Below are 16,271 nucleotides of genomic sequence, written 5' to 3' on the forward strand. Positions count from 1 at the left end.
CTGCCTTTTGCCTTTTTCTGCATGGGAGAGATTAGCCCCCATGGGAGTATAGTAGTTCAAGTGGGTGGTGTTTATTTTTTCTGCTTTTGCTAGAGGCTCTGTCTGCCCGGCCCCTGGAGTGCAGGAGAGTGAAAGGCTGAAACCCCCCAATTCACCTCCCCCCACCTCCTTCGAGGAAGTTGTCAGGGATGAGACGAAAAGCTATGAAACATCAGACGACGGATGATGGATTGTTTCGTAGTTTGGGGGACGAATCCTGGGAACCGATATTCTGGGTCAAACCATGGCTATGGCCTGGACAAGTCATTCAACGTAGTTGTTACACAGCAGCATCAATCCTACAAGTGTTGTCTAGGTATTGGCAAGTCAATTGGGGAAAGAAATCGTACTTCATTTTCCATCTGCTCCACCCTTATCCACCCTGTCTACCTATTACAAATGAAAATTTTGATCTCTTTAGAAGAATCGTGGTATCATGAGAGGACATGTATTGGTGAGAATAAACAACGGCAACAAACAGTAACGGCAAAAAGTACAGACTTGAGAAATAAGAAATCATATGCTAGATAAAGCCAAATGTCTTGAGACCCTACCATAAAATTCATGCCAATGCCCCCCAATGCACTAGTAATTAGCCAAAAAACCAAAGATTCGATCAGGAGAACAAGGCTACTCTTCGCCTTCGGTGGTGGCTGTGGCCATCCTGTATTCTGTGTCTCCTTTCAGGGGGTCGCAGAGCTCCCATCCCATTTCTGTTTCCTTGACGATGCGAATCTCGGGTTGCTGCGCCCATTCAGTCAGCACGTAGTCGTGGAGCCCTCCAAACTCTACCGGAGGCTCCTTGCCGGCAGCCGCGTTTTCAAAGTGCTGCTGAGCCACGTGCTCCATGCGCTCGTCCCAAGCGTTGCTGCCCCTGAACGATTTATCGCAGGATTTTACGGGGCAAGGCATCCAAGTTGGGAGCCGGCATCGGATGCGCAAAGCGTCTTCTTGCATTCTCTTCACCATAAAGTCGGATCTGGCATCCGCGCCCTTGTAGTTGGTTGTGCTCTGGCCAGCAATGTTAGAGTGCATGCGCCGAATGTGCTGGGTGTACAGGTCCTTGCGGTTGAAGATGTTGCCGTTCGGCTCCAGGCCTGCGCGCTGCTGGAACACCGACTGCCGCTCATCGGCGCATTTGCCTTCCATGCAGACCCAGTATTTTAAACCCAAGTGCTTTGTGCTAACGTGGCGCTTCCATTCGTTCTTGGCATCAAATCTGGCGGTGCAGCCTGCGTAGTGGAAGACACAGATGTAGGGCCGGGGGTGAGCCATGCCCGTATGCTCGTCAAGAGATCCCCGGCTTGGGAAATGCTTCTTGCACTTGTGGCAGAATCTTTTGTTTGTCGCGTAAACCTTACGCTTCCTATCACCTTGCGACGAAACCTCGTGATCAACAGAGGCTTGTTTGCCAGAGGAGATGGGATCGTAGCGATATTGCGAGGCGCGGCTACGCCTCTTCACCACCCTGGTAGTCAATGCCCTCTTTTCAGTGTTTGGTGGCATGCTCTCTTCCTTGATATGTCGGGCTGGGTTGGCATAAGGAAAAGCAGCGCAGGGAGGATAGTGACGAGCGCCAGCACCGGCAGCACTAATGTGTGCGCTATGAGCGCTGATATGATCCAAGGAATCACTGCGGGGAGCAGCATCAAACATATATTGTCCATTGAACTCGTGACTTTCCCCGTTGCAGTATGTTTGGTTTGCAATATGCTTGTGCATGTCTTCATCTTGCGGGCCTGGATAGTAGCTAACCTCTGGCTGTTTGGTGCTGGATTCATAATAATCAGAGTCATATGGAGTTCCCAGCGAGATGATATTGCCTTGTGCATCTGGTGGTGTGGGGGGATCTGCCGCCATGTCGTAGCTACTACTGCCAATAGATGGGCTCTTCGTCAAGCTAAACACCGGCGAGCCATGGAAAGAAGACGGCGATCCATTCCGTACGTAATCAGCTTGATAAATGCTGCCGTTGGAAGCGTCGCGAGTCAGACGAGGGTCGAGGCAAGCGTCGTTTGGAGGCTGTTGAAAGCATGATGAAAGCACTGGAACCTGCCAATATTGCGAGCTATCGTCTGAGCAGTTTGACTCTCTCAACAAGGGATCAATTTGCCCATAGAGAGGATCTTCCCCGATGTCTGCACCGAACGGTGACATGGAGGTTGCTGAGTATCCAGTGGGCACTTGGCCGTAGACATAGTGAACCCCTCCGCTGGTTCTAGTGCTGGTTACGGAGAAAGAAGACATTGAAGCAGGGGAAGAAGAGGTGGTGGTGGTGGTGGCCATGATTTGAGGGGTTGCCTTTTCTCCCTGATGGCTAAAAGAAGAAGAAGAAGAAGAAGAAGAAGAGGAAGAAAGAAGAGAATCGAAAATTGCCAATAATTGCACTTTCAAAGCAGCAATGGCGAGGATACGGATGCTGAGCTAGGCTTATTCTCTACTCAAGGAGCAAGGGCGTGAGTAGTAAATGGTGAGACAAGAGATGCCATAAAAGAACAGCCCAAGGAAGTGGAGACTATTGCTTCTTTTTATCGTGTGAGGATATATAAAGTATGAAAAAGGTAACACAGGGCTTGGTCTGTCAAGCAGAGGCTGAGTGGTAGATTGCAGAAGAAGGCGATGGAGAGGGGAGTGTGTTTGATATGTGAGCTTGACCAAGGTGCAAGTCAGCAGTAATGCCAATGGAGAGGTGATCCAAGGCCCGAGAGGATGGGGAGCTCGAGGCCTGTTATATGGATCGGGACACGAGATCCATCCAGCTGGTAGATATTAAGCGGTACGCCGGTGGCCGAGAGAACACTAAGAGCCTCATGACGGCTATCGCTTGGTAGCGCGGGTGGATTGTACTGTAGGTACATTGCCTAGACAGGCACGGCCAAAGCTGCGAATCCCGGCCAGAGGGTGTGCCGTATCCTGGAGGAGGATTTGCTGCCGCACCCACCCAGGCCTGGCTGGGCCTAGTCCAGGGTGCTGGCTGAGATGGAGGGTTGTCGCGTTTCCAGATCAATGTGCACGCCCCTCGACTCAGACTCAGACTCAGCCTTGGGGGGGCGAAGCGTTGCGCATCAGAGCATGGGGGCTCTGGCCGACAGAGAACAAAACCCATCCAGACGACGACATTGCTGCGCGCTCCAGATGCGGCGAGCGTACCGTCATCGTCTCAGGGCCGAACTTATGCTGTCACGAGCGGAGCGTAGCATGGCCGGCAGCCCCCATCTGCCGGAGGCTGCAATACTGCCGTCCCCAGCAGCATCATCTTTGCTGCGTGCTGTTGGTCGCGACCAATTGCCCACCTGGGTAGGCATGGGCCCTCTCTCTGTGGTGAAGAGCAGCAGCAGTTGGCTGAGCCTGGCCCGAGGCCGTCTCCTCTCGTCTCCAAGGACCATGCCGTGACTGGAAGCCTCCCAAACGAAGGCCACGTCGACGGTAAGGCAGCTCCCGCCATCACCAACATGCCATGATACACGAGTTGAGTTGGAGTCTCAGCCTCGCCAGGGTTCGCTGCCTCTCAAGGCCCGTCCTTGTGTCCTGGCCGAAAGCTGGCCGGCCAGAAGCTGGAGGTGAAGGCGAATCTAGACAGGAAGAAGAGGCCAGCCAGCTAGCAAGGGGATACCTGGTACCTGCTAATCTGCACCAGGACAGACCCAGGGCCGTCGGATACATGGGCTGAAGACTGAAGGCGGTGGTTCGTGCGGCAGCGAACGCCAAAACTTGGGGTACTGGGTCCGGTCTGCGCAACAAGAGTCTGACGAGCCAAAATCAAGGCCCGGGCCTTTAGTGCGTGTGCCAATGCTGGCGGCGGCGGGAGGCAAGCAATTAGACAGGGGTTGCGTCTAGCCCCCGAGCAGCTACGAGCAGCCTGTCCTTGTACTAGTATGTAGTATTCCAACAAACAAGCAAACAAAAAAAATAAATAAATAAAAGTGGACGCTGGGCGAAGCAGATGGTGATGGGAGAGGCAGAGGGCGAGATGCCGGGCAGACGAGCAGATGCGCGGCATGCTCGACAGGCGGCGTGTGCAGGCTTGCGGCCCACTCCAGGTGCTTGCTGCAGGCAGCATCCTTTCCTATCGCAGTCCTAAAAATGCTCTGTAGTGGTAGCGCAGTGTCGCATGGGGAGTGATCGCCCTGTTCCTATTACTGGAACTCCAGCTGCTAATTCTAGCGCCGCTACTCCGGATGGGTGTCTAGCCAGAATCGACGTAGCACTCGAGGCCGCGCTAAATCTCGCTCCACTCTGTGAAAGCAGACCGGGGAACGCCAAATTGGCCGGGAGCGACTTCGCTACCGCCCGATGCCTTGCACCGAAACAGCTACTGCTAATTGAGCCAGCAGAAAATAGGCTTTTCTGCTCTTCTTCCCGCATGTCGTCGCTTGCTAGTGGCTTTGCCTTGTGTGGGGGGCTTCCTGCGAGACAGCAGAGCAGGGAGCTATCGTACGAGATCCGCATAGATGGGCGTCTCACGTCCGGCCTTGAGAGGGAGCGAGGAAGCGCACAACCTACGACATAGCGATGATTTTGTCTTCTTGGCTCAGGAACCAGCGGGCCTGCGTCTGAGAGGGTGGGTAAGAAAACAACCTCCGTCCGAAAATTCAAGAGATCCAGCCCCCCCTGGAGGGAGCTGAGCGCGGTGAAACACTACTCGTCGTCTGCAGAAACAGAACAAGACGATCCCGAAAGATGACTGCTCCGGGCCCCGTGAGATCCAAGGTCCTGTGCGACACACATGCCCAGCGCTCCGCCCTTACTGGGAGGGAAAAGCACAACAAGCAGCCAAAATGGCGGAGCGAGGGCAATAGCTGCGACGCCTAGGTAGGTAGCATTAGGAGTCACGGACAGAGGCGCTGTGTGCCACGACTCTGGCCGTGAGTGGCGTGCCGCCTGTCATTGCATCCGCAGTGGCAGCAGTTTTGACGCAAGTTGTGCGCGATGCTGCATTGCATATGACGGCGATAACGATGACGAAGGCGGCAATGATGATGATTATGTTGGATGCGGCGGTGACGACGATGCAGACTCTGCCCGCAGCGCTACTCTGCTAGTATTATGATTGATGCCACTGCAGCTTCCTGCTGCTACCATCGATTGCTGATGGTGATGCTGCTGCTATGTAGCATTGCTACCACTTGTACTTGCAACAGGAAAGCACCGATGGGGAACCAGTCCTCGCACAGCAGCTTGGCGGGACCGTACTGCTACTGTCTGACGAACGAGCTGACAGCATCGACGCTCCATCCTATTCGCCCGCCCTCATCTAGTGGCATCTACCATCAAATACAAATACCAACCGGATGCCTGACTCGCTGAAAAGCTGCAGCTGTGCTGGGGCTTTTCAGCCTAGCGCTCAGCATGCCCGCTCCCCCATCCAATCTCTTACCTCCATCTCTAGCAAAGTCTAGCGCTAGATACCATTGATTGCTTTCAACCGCTAGCTTCATGCTGCTAACCAGACTGCGGTCTTCGTTGGACGCCTCCCACGACCTGTGAGAGCCAATCGATGCCTTGGGAGGTGATTCGGATACAGTTCCGGGGATTATGCCTGAGCGTAGCGACTCGGGTGCTGCTTCTTGCACTAAAGATGCAATGCAAGCATCGTCAAGGGATATAGTACAGGATGGGCAAATACCAATTGCCCATCCAAGGCAACATATGGATGTATACTCTTTGTGAAATAAAAGGTAACAATAGCCGGCGCCGCCTGGACGGAGCGCGTTTCTGATATTGCAGTAGTAGGTAGTCTAGGTGGTGGACGGATACGAACCTTGCCCCTGCAAACATAGAGTGCTGATGGCACCAGGTACCAGGGAGTATGCTTCCTATCTACCTCAGTAGTGGATGATGGCGACCTACATGCGTCTACTTCTAAAAAGAAATACCAGAATGTTCCATATTTCTCCCTAGCAGTCAAAGAAGAAGCAAAAGCCTCCAGTTGGCGTGGGCTTCTGGCAGTCTGCCATCTAACAGCCCTAGGGAGTCTTTGGCTCTTACCAGCGGCCTACAACAGGTCCTAATTAGCACAACCAGTACCAGTACCAGGGAATTGCAACCCCACGCTCGCTCTGGCCGAGCTGTCGCGCATAGATTAGGGATGGCTTGTTGGTCTAGGTCTGGACTCTAATGGTGTTTTTTTCCCTCCTTCGCCGTCAGTGAGCGGCCAAGATACAGACTCCCTTTTTCCACTTCTCTCCCTGCCCTGCATCCTTCCTCCCGCCGTCCTCTGAGCGACTGCACTAAATATCTCCGCGGATGCTGCACGCCCTCTACAAGCTGCACGTTTCAATAAGCCACAGGTGTAGGTATCTTTTTGCAGTCAGCAGTCAGTCCCCCGTACCATACAGTATTATACAGTGCTGCCTCCATGGCGCCACCCGCATCTTATCCGCTAGCACGAGGATGAGCACAGCGCTAAAGTATTGGCCTTTCCCCTCCAGCTCGGCAGATCTCCGTCCCCCCCTTTGTGCACTCTCCACGCAGAGCTAGTCGGCCTAGCGAGGTGCTAACATCAGCTCCGCGCCTGCTAGTTGAAAACGACAGCGTCCTTGCCTTTTTTGTTACTATTTCGACTTCCATCAACGTTCTGATTGCGAACCCTTCTCTCTGCTTGTCCTACTCTTGCTTCTCCATCATTTGGATCAGCACAGTCCGCTTCTGACGTCTCCAGCAATGCCCTGCGCAGCAACAACAATCCTTCGAGGCCCTCGGAAATATCTTTCCAGCCCTATCCACCCTGCTGGAGCCTCTTCCAGGTTTCCCACTGGTACAGGTCCTGCTAGCCGCAGTGCCACCACCACCATATACGCCGCCTTCATTCGCCGTGTCACCGTGCTTTGGACACCGTGGGCAATGCTGGATAGCCGCTCGCTGCATAACACGCTAGCTGGCACCTTGCCTAGCTGTATCGCTGACCAGCATTGCTTGGCTCCCGATACGTCAGTGATATTCTGGCATGGAAACAGGCCATGCTGCCTTTGGTGGAATCCCATAGTACAGTACCCTCCGAATGATAGAAGCCGAGCAAGAAGCCGATTCCACAGAGCTGGACTATCGACCTTACTGTTTTGCTAGCTTCAGCTCTCTGCTGTGCCTCAACTCGGCCACACCTTGATATGCCATCACCGCATGCTATTACTGGCCAAGCGAACACTGCGACGCCAGAGGGTTTAAAAATCAAGGATTAGACGCAAACGTATGAGAAGTCCGGTTTCGTTAATCGGCCCGGGCGATTATACCGGCCGGTGCAGTCAGAATCAATGGACTGGAGCTGGTCGGACTGGTCCCTAGGATGACGGCGCCAAGGCGTTCAGTAATGCTCCCTTCTCGCACGCACCGAGATACGCATCTGCTCAAATCGCAAAACCACTCGAATCAGGCACCATGACTGGACTTACCAAGCCCCCGATTTTTCAGCTTCGCTTACAACACCGATGATAGTTCTCGGGGCTACTGCAGCCAAAACGCTGCCAGAGTGGTGCCGACCGAGCACACATGACATATCACGAGTGTAAAACTTTGGACGTGGGCATGAATCTAGGTGACCAGGACCTGGAAGAAGCAGTGGCAGCACCTATGAGGGACCAGAAAGAACCAGGTCCGACTCCACCCAGCTGGGGAGTATCTTAAGCCTTACAAGGGTGTCGGGCGGGCGTCTTGGTATCGTGGCATTGGATTTGAAATTCTGTTGATCAACACATCCAAGACACAAGCTCAAGCCGATGACTATCGTACTTCTCGGTGTGGCAGTAACCGGGAGTCAGTCAGCGCACAGGGGGAACGCCAGCTTGGTGCCCCTGCTTGTGTTTTTGGCAGAGATGTCACATACACAGGGATAAGCCTGCACCGCGATGGCTTGCGCAGGCATAGCAGTACAGGGCCCATCAACAATATTCTAGTCTTCGCCGATCTCTCGAGATGGTGTACAGCTAAATTCTATCAAGAGTCCTATCCGCTGCTCGGGTACGGATGAGTGCCCGATGACACTCGTACACTACGGGGCGGCCGTCTCGGCGCGTCAACTGCAGAAGCTCCATATCGGTGCAGGCGATGCCGGGTGAATTTCTACGAGTTTTGGCATTCAGTACGTTAACATATACTCTCATAGTGCTTCCATAAAGTCAATACAACCGTAGCGCATTTATCATGTGTCCAATCATGTGATGGATTGCGTTCGACGAATCGCCACGATGTACTAGCAGCTCTTGTCAAGGCCCGAGATGACTTCGGCAGCAGTTCTACCATCATCTTCTCGGAGCTGCATAATTATGCTGTTCAAGATACTTGATTCATAATAAACTACGTATGGAAAAGAACTACGCGGAGCTGAACTCTCCCTGGCCCTGCCCCTCCCCCCCTCCACGATGCTGTGATACCTACTCTCAGCACCATCGTCATATCCCCTGCCCCTCACCACACATCCAAAGGCTCATTAGAATTTATTGATAATCTCAAATTAAAAAGCTACAGGTATGCCGGAGTTTCAATATCAGGTCCTCTCAAACCTCTCGACTCCGAGATTTGCACCAGACTAAGCAGGGGCCTCGGCCTGTGTAACGCTCCTTCAACTCTCCGTGGCCGTGGCCAGACTCTAGTCAAGCTGCTCGCTTCATACTCGACAGCATAAATCGTTCTGCCCATGCCATGCGCTCGACAGGCCACCGACAGTACAGGAGAGTGCATTGCATGTATACAACAGCTCAACCTGGCTGGCCCAAGCCCAAGGCTGGCGTGGACCCTAATACAGCACGGTATGCCCTATGAAGGGCCTGCATCATTAGAATACCACTGCTAGTGCCTGTGCTCGCACAAAGTAGTACATGTATTTGGATTAGGCAGTAGCGGTGGTGGCTTACATTGACGGCAGACTACGAGCACCCCCCGGGGCGCCCGGGATTGCCACGTGGGACCTGAGCCCTTTACCCTTGCTATTATCTTGTTTGTCGGCCGTCGGCCGTCCTATACTGGTACTAGTACCATCTCACGATGCATGATGGCTGTACATGCTTTGCATTCATCGTACTAGCACCGTGTACCAGGGAGTACCTATTCACGATCTTAGTTTGGGTCAACTTGCGCCTTCGGAGTCGCCTTGCAGCCCTGGCCCTAGGAAAAAGCGATACATCAGGTGCAAAGCCAATGGTGCCTTTCGCTATTGCAGTCTCTGCTACGGGGCGCGTTAGAGACCGTTCCTGGTTCATTTCCGCCATTTGCTCCCCTTGAAGCCAGCACTGGAAACCGGGCTAGCATTGATGCTACTCGTCTCCCACCCCCAAAAGAAAACGAGGCAACAATACGACTCACCAGGTCCTCACCAAGACCTTGGGGTTGTTATGTTGTTGTCCGAGCCTGCTCGATATCAAAAAGCATGTAAAGGGCATCAAGGATTGTGTCTGCAAGCTGACGGAGATCGATTCATCCCATCTCTTGTCTCATCTGTTGTCTTTAATCTTCTTAATATACCTCCTACCCATATCGAATCCTTCTGCATCGCCGCTCAATGAAGCCCCGCTGGGGAACAACCTCTCTAACCCGGCGCCAATCATAGAGCCATTGTTGCCAAACAGACTACAAAAGCGAGACAATCGAGGTAAGGCATCGTGGTCACGGACGGCACTAAGTCGACGGCCCCCAGCCGATGGACACTGGCTGCCTGGTGCAACTTGCTAGAGCACTTAGCTGTACCTCCGACGACTTACTGGGGTATACCGGAAGTAGTACACTGAAAGCAATGTGCCAGCTAACCTCGAACCCTTGGTACCGGTACCTGCTCCGTAGCAACCAGAAATCCCGGTTTCATTTCAATGCGTCCGCGTCGCTCATACGGCAGTCAAGCTCCGTCGTCATGCCTATCTCCTGTGCATCACATGGAGTACCAATACCTTAGCTGGAGGCACCCTTGATGCCGGCGCCTTTTTGCCTCTCTCGTACCGCTGGCAAACAGGTAGATCTCATTAGCTAAACCATTTTCACTCATGCTCAGCTGGGAATCGCATCGACAATATAGCTTCTCCCCCTATACGAGACGCTCCTTAAGTTCAAAATGCGCCTCACCTCAACTTGGCAATTGTTGCTCGAGCGGCGCATGCATCCTCCTACCAAGTCTCTTCGTTTCGCATGGTGTTTGCTCCTACGAGAACCGAGTACATTATCCGCAATGCAAACATCAATCCCTCAATGCCTGTTTCTCTTCCATCACCCTTATCTCACTCTTGGTCGACGACCCAGATCAATCAATATATTCATCGTGCAGATGTGCCGTAGCATCGCCCTTTCTTACGTCTAGCACACAGCCGTCTCCGGCTGTTAGCACAGGTGCTCTTCAACGACTTGGCCGGAAGGCGATGCCAGCTAATGCACGAAAGTCGCTTCGAGGTAACATGACTTCACGCTCAACATTTAAAAACCATCCGCATTTGGGGCTTTGCTCCGGCCCTTTTCGTGCTTGCGGGGTGTGGGCCTTATTCTATATCTGCATATAAATAGACGAAGGATAATGAAACCCAATTTTCTTCTGGAAGGGAAAGAAGGGAGTCTTTGACGGAAATTCTTTTTGGTAGCACCCGCTGGTATCTCTTGTTCCATCTCACTCTCCCCACAAGGTATCAGCCTGCCGATATCCAAATACGAGTATCACGCACATGCGAGTACTCCGACTTACCAAGTTGAGAACATCTATGTCTCGGGCAAGTGCTCGGTTGAGGTTGTTCTAGGCATAGCTGTAGTTCACTTCTCCGAAAAAAAAAATGAGAACCATTCGCGGTAAGCCCAGGTCAGACAAATCTTTTTTTTACCAGCGATGATAGGCCTATATGGGGACCAAGACGGATAACCCGGCCAATGACCAAATTCTCAACCAACAGACCGTAACATCGGCTATCACCCTGCATTCATCCTGCCTCTGTCTCCCATTTAGCTGGCCCCCTTTTCTCAATGCCTTTTTTCTTTTTCTTTTTTGCCTTTTTCCCATTTGGTTTTCGCTAAAACGCTAATGCAGCTAATATTACGAGGCGGAAGAGAGACAAGTGGAAAAAAGTAAAAAAGAAGTAGAAATTGCCCAAGCAAGACATACGTCAAATGTCTTACCCGAAAAAGAGGAGGGTGGGATCCTTCGCCAAAAACCCTCTTCTATGGCGTTTTCCAAAGACCGAAAAAAGGCAACCTATGCGCCAGTGCCAAGACAATAGGCACCAAGACGCCTCTTTTGTTGTTTTTGCTGCTGGTATTTGCTTCGTATCTCTATCTTTATCTCTCTCCTTTTCTCTCCTTCTCTTTCTCTCTGATGTTACTCGCCTAGTAGGCTATGCCCGTGTGCAGCGTCTAATTTCGGATCTTTGGGGTAGCACTCGGTAGCACTCTGGCTTCCGCACACAAACGACGGCGCTTATCCCGCAAGGATCCATTCAACACTTTGACTGCGCCTCAAAAACACATTTGTTTTTATGGACTTTTCTCATGGCTTACACAAACATACATACAGAAAAAAAAAAGATAACAACTTTATCCAGAAGGCTGCGCATCCTACACAACCACACTGTATCGCTTCGGCAGTAATAATAGTAATCCTTGGAAGCTAATGTAGGTACCCTCGCAGTCCACCTGCAAGGCTTCATGAAATATACAAACTCGACTTGAACATCCAAAAAAAGATCATCATCAGCCGACAACATCGGCATGGCATCTTACTGTCTCTTTTTCCTAGTCTAACTCTCCTCCTCCCTGACTCATTAGGTCGGTTTCGTGTCCAAAATCCGGAATCTGTTCCATTTTGCAGTTATCGCAACGCTTGTGCCCACAGGGAATTTCCATGCACTGACTACTTATTTGGTAATTTTCAGGGTGGTTGCAGGCGCACTACTCGTCGCGTTAGATATACCAAATACATATAGTAAAGTCAATGTGTAGCAACTTACGCATATCCAGATAACGTTGAGTCTCTTAGCAGAGCGCATATCCAAATTGTCCGCTGCCTTTCGCTTCTTCACGGCTCCAGACGAAGCTGCCACAGCCTTCGGCTTCTTGCCAGAGTCAGAATCTCCCTCTGCCAGTTTATCTTCAAGATAGCACCAGTCAGCCATGGTTTTCTTCGGCAGGCCCTCTTTTCCAAATAGGTGATTATCAATGTGATCGCATCTCTTTGTCCATGAATTGACAACCTTCTCATTAATTTCAATGAATTCATCGCAAAACCCACACCAGAAGCGTGGGTCGCAATGGCGACCCAGCCTGCAGCTTTCTAGCTTATTCTCAATTATCTGACTATCTTCCACATTATGATCATGCTGAAGGTGAGTCTTGAATAGCTCTCGACGAGGCAAAACCTTGTCGCAGCGAGGGTAATCACAGTTCCAGGATTCCATCTGGAAATGCTGGCTACTCTCGTGCCTTTTCCAGTCATTCTTACTGCCGAACATCTTGTGACACGTTTTATAAGTACATCCATAAGGTTTTTGATGTCGTTTCATATGCTTCCTGAAATGATATATTAGTTACCGTTTCGATGTGACACATGATGAGTTGGCCAAGGGCAGGTAGAATATATTTACCTAAGTTCACACGCCCGTGAGAATGGTTTGTGGCATTTTCCACACCTGAATGGAATTTTCGATTGGCGCTCTGTTTGATCATTGGGAGCAGTACTCTCATTTTGTGCCTGTTCTTCATGTTTTAGAGCTTTTTCTAGTAAATCTTTAGGGACGGCCTTGAGAAGCGAAAGAACATCCAAAGAGCCATTTTTATCTGATAGAATGCTTTTTAGAAGCTCCGCGGGATTGGGTGAATTGGCAGGTTCTTTTGTAGACGTTCTGGAGACCTTATCCATATCATTGTCTGCTTCTTGGGATCCAGATATGCCGCTTTGAGGAGCACTGTCTTTAGACTGGCTAGATAAATCGAGCGGCATGGTCTCAAGTGCTAATGAGTCATGGTGGTCAAGCACTTCATCTGCAGCCTCGACTGGGTTGCCTTCTTCCTGGTCAATGTTTTCTTGCGCCAGCTCATCATGAGGGAGCGCCGCCGCGGAACCTTCCAAAGACTCCCCACGTACTGGAATCCTAGCGATGGCATCACTGGCAAGAGACTGGGGACCAAGAGCTGTGGCCAGTTTGAGGTCGTCTAGGATATTTGATCGCGCCAATTGCGAGTCGCACCCGCTTCGTGGGCACTGTGTGGTTAACAACAAATGATTCTGCTTTAGAGATTCGTTTTGTAACTGGCCCAGTGCAGCTGTTGGGAGCTGGCTACTCCGCAAATCAGGCGAATCTTGCACCTGTGTCGGTCGAGACTCTGGATCAACATCAGCAACCGAGGATCCCACACCTCGGAGGGCATGTAGCTCGGTTTCATCTGGCCTATTGGCAATGGTTTAGTGTTTTAGTTTGTAGAGTAAAAAATAGGGGCATCAAAAGTACATACTGGTCACGGTGATGCCTATTATCGTCGCCGTCTACACCATGAATGCGAGCTAAATGAGCTTGGAGGCCATCGGCAGTCGGCCACCCAGATTCTTTTCCCTGGGAACAGCCACTATGGCGACACGTATATAGATGCGCATGGGGGGTTAGTGCTGATGGCGATTCGGAATGGATGGGTCCGACACGGATGCCAGCGGTTATAAATCTGCCATCTCGGAATTCATGCGGTTTTGTTGGTACTGGGCTGTAAATGAGATGTTAGCATCTCATCTATATATAACGGCTTGATTCAATTGTAAAGAAAGGATAGCACATGCTGGTAACGATAGCTTCTCAAATCATCATCTGCTTTAAGCGTTATATTATGAGCGCGAGTCAAATGGCTCCGGAAGTTATCAGCTCTTGGCCAGAGTTTCTCCTTCTTAAGGATACAAGGTTCATGGGTGCAGATAAAGATGGGCCCATTGTTATCATGCTCACGGTGAACCGTTCTCTTATGTCTACTGAGATCGTTGGTCGTGCTGAATCCCTGAATAGCCTTGGGGCATTTTTCGTAATCGCACTTATACGGCTTATTATGCCTGTGGTTATGTTTTCTATGACATATTAGTAAGTAGGTGCCGAGGAGGAACCTCGAGCATATTTGTTATATGCCAAACGTACTTGAGCTCTGATTTTGTCTTGACATTGGCCCCACATACGTTACAGTGGTGGAGTTTAGCATTGGCAGATTGGCGAGATGCCATCACAGGCGTCTTATACATCGGGACCGTAGAAGTGAGATTCAGGTCCCCAATACCAATAAGCTGTTCCGCCGTCTGGGTATCCAGGAGCACAGCTTCCGTATACCTATCATTTTCATTGACAGATGTGACGCTCTCAATAGCGCTGTATGTAGTGCGACTGCCTCCGTAGCCAGAGTCTAGAGCGGTATCGCAATCAGAGGGCACAGGAGGGCTTCTAAAGTCTTGGAAGCGTGATCCTGTGTTATAGGCATATGTGGACGAGCGAGATGGGTTCAACGACTGTGCCGGCTGGATGACACTGGCAGGAAACCAGGGATCATCCGAGCCGGAATAGAACTCATAGAACATGCTATAAGGCTCTGGAACCTGAGGATTCTCCCCACGAGAAGGACTCATGCTGGGCTAGGAGCTAGTGCGGATAGGGCCGTTGGCTGGCGTATACCTGCGTGGCTGCGCACCGCCTGTCGGTGATATATGCGTGTCGATTCTCTACCTCTGAGGCAAACTTGAAGGGAATAGAGATGAGATATAGTCTCAGTGCTGAGCAAAGAAAGGTCCTCGCGAATGTCTTGCTTTGCCCAGTCGATGAGGAAAACTAATATGCGTCGTCGAGGACACAAAACAGCGGGGTTGGCAGTTGGAACACGACGGTATGTGAGGGGCCAGAGTCGGTCTGCGGATGCCCTCAGCCTCAATAACGGGAGTCAAGCGTAACACTGAGTAACAAATAGGAGCAGAGACGAGCCAAGGCACACATGCGCACGCAGCAGAGCCAGGTCGGGCAGCATTAGCCAGCGAAGGGGCACCGTGCTGGGTCGAGCATCACCGCCAAAACTTGTGCCGTGGTTTGCACCAGTGACAGGGACGAAAGAGGTTGAGACTAAGACGAGGCAACCAGAGACCGGCGAGGCAACTAGCTACTAATAATAACAGCTGGCAATGTCCAAAGCTAGCGGTCAACGGCCACGGCGTCGCGCGGACACCCGCTCCTCTCCCGCGATGAAGGATCAAAAGTGCTTGGGGTGGCTGAGATGAGCGTTGGCAGCCAGATCTTTTTGTTGGCAAATGGTGCAGACAGATGGTATCAAGACGCGGGATGTTGTCTCCCGCCCTGCCTCAGTCTGCCGGCCCAGCAGCGCCTCTGGCCAGTGGTGTTTCGTCGATATCGCTGGCGATCCGGAAGGGCGTCCGATATCCGGCACTGAAGCCGCGATGATGAAATGCCTCTCGCCTCACTTTTGCTTTGTTCGGTGAGACGCAGCGTCCAATATGCAGATGCAGTGCACGGGCATAGCACGGGATTCGCTCTGGCCCAATCAGACGGCGCAATTCACCGATAGCGCGCAGTTGCTCAAGGAAAGGAGCATTTTCTCGATGGCAGGAGCCCATGAGCACCCATGAGCAGCCAAGGCAACCGCGACTAACAAGGCAACCACCGCAAGGCAACCGCGAGGCAACCGTCACAAGCGCAGCGCAGACCGCGACCCAGCCCGAAACCCAAGATTTTTCAGCCCCCAAATTGCATTCCCGGCTGCCGTTTGCCGTATCACGACTTTGTCCAGCCAGCCAAGAATGTTCCATCCTATTCCGTGCATCCTATTCTTTCCTTCCATCCTACTCTTTCCACCCTCTTCATTTATTCTTCATGGCGTTTTCCTTCTTTTTTCTTTAGTAATCTTCTTTTATCCAATTCCCTTTCTTTCCTTTCCTATTTTTTCCCCTCTTCCCACCTCTTCCCACCTCTTCCATCTCCACTCCTTTCTGCGCACTGGCGACGCAACACACTCTTGGCTCTCAACCAACTTGGCGTATGCCGTGCAGATGTCGCTACCAGCACAGCCCTCGGCCTATGCCACAAATCACGATTCATATCGCCACCATCTGCGTTCATCTTGCGCCGCTTGTCGCATGTCCACGTTGCGGGTCTGATAATCTGCGGCCATGTAAATTTCGTGGCTCCTGTTATGATCCATTGTACTTGCTGCCGCATAAGCTGAGGCTGCTGCCCCGGTTTTCTTGGCCAGGCAAACAATTTGCCTTGCATTGGGTTTATAAGCCAGCGCTTGATCTGGGGTTTGGCTCA

The 16,271-nt window shown here is 51.6% G+C and overlaps 4 protein-coding genes across 4 annotated transcripts; all 4 read right to left on the reverse strand.

The window, feature by feature from the left end:
- Positions 1-216: 216 nt before the first annotated feature.
- TrAFT101_007039 (uncharacterized protein) lies at positions 217-4,292 on the reverse strand. The gene has a single exon (XM_024900718.2). It carries the CDS (start codon positions 2,323-2,325, stop codon positions 670-672), a length of 1,656 nt encoding a protein of 551 aa, XP_024758693.2. The 5' UTR covers positions 2,326-4,292; the 3' UTR covers positions 217-669.
- A 2,379-nt stretch (positions 4,293-6,671) lies between these two features.
- Positions 6,672-7,022, reverse strand: TrAFT101_007040 (uncharacterized protein; the record flags this gene model as incomplete). The annotated part of the gene is made up of 1 exon (XM_066127943.1): positions 6,672-7,022. One exon carries the CDS (start codon positions 7,020-7,022, stop codon positions 6,672-6,674), a length of 351 nt encoding a protein of 116 aa, XP_065984056.1.
- Positions 7,023-11,727: 4,705 nt separating this feature from the next.
- TrAFT101_007041 (uncharacterized protein) lies at positions 11,728-14,584 on the reverse strand (the record flags this gene model as incomplete). Its single annotated transcript, XM_024910073.1, has 6 exons — positions 11,728-11,883; positions 11,943-12,501; positions 12,576-13,379; positions 13,444-13,686; positions 13,760-14,038; positions 14,106-14,584. The coding sequence occupies 6 exons, from the start codon at positions 14,582-14,584 to the stop codon at positions 11,728-11,730; spliced, it is 2,520 nt and encodes an 839-aa protein (XP_024758695.1).
- Positions 14,585-15,304: 720 nt separating this feature from the next.
- Positions 15,305-15,769, reverse strand: TrAFT101_007042 (uncharacterized protein; the record flags this gene model as incomplete). The annotated part of the gene is made up of 1 exon (XM_066127944.1): positions 15,305-15,769. The coding sequence occupies one exon, from the start codon at positions 15,767-15,769 to the stop codon at positions 15,305-15,307; it is 465 nt and encodes a 154-aa protein (XP_065984057.1).
- Between the last annotated feature and the right edge of the window lie 502 nt (positions 15,770-16,271).

Source organism: Trichoderma asperellum, chromosome 4 (genome assembly GCF_020647865.1).
Source record: "Trichoderma asperellum chromosome 4, complete sequence".
Taxonomy (NCBI): Eukaryota; Fungi; Ascomycota; class Sordariomycetes; order Hypocreales; family Hypocreaceae; genus Trichoderma; species Trichoderma asperellum.

Coding starts and splice junctions, on each gene's coding strand:
- TrAFT101_007039 (XM_024900718.2), bottom strand. CDS start 2,325: ATGGCCACCACCACCACCACCTCTTCTTCCCCTGCTTCAATGTCTTCT.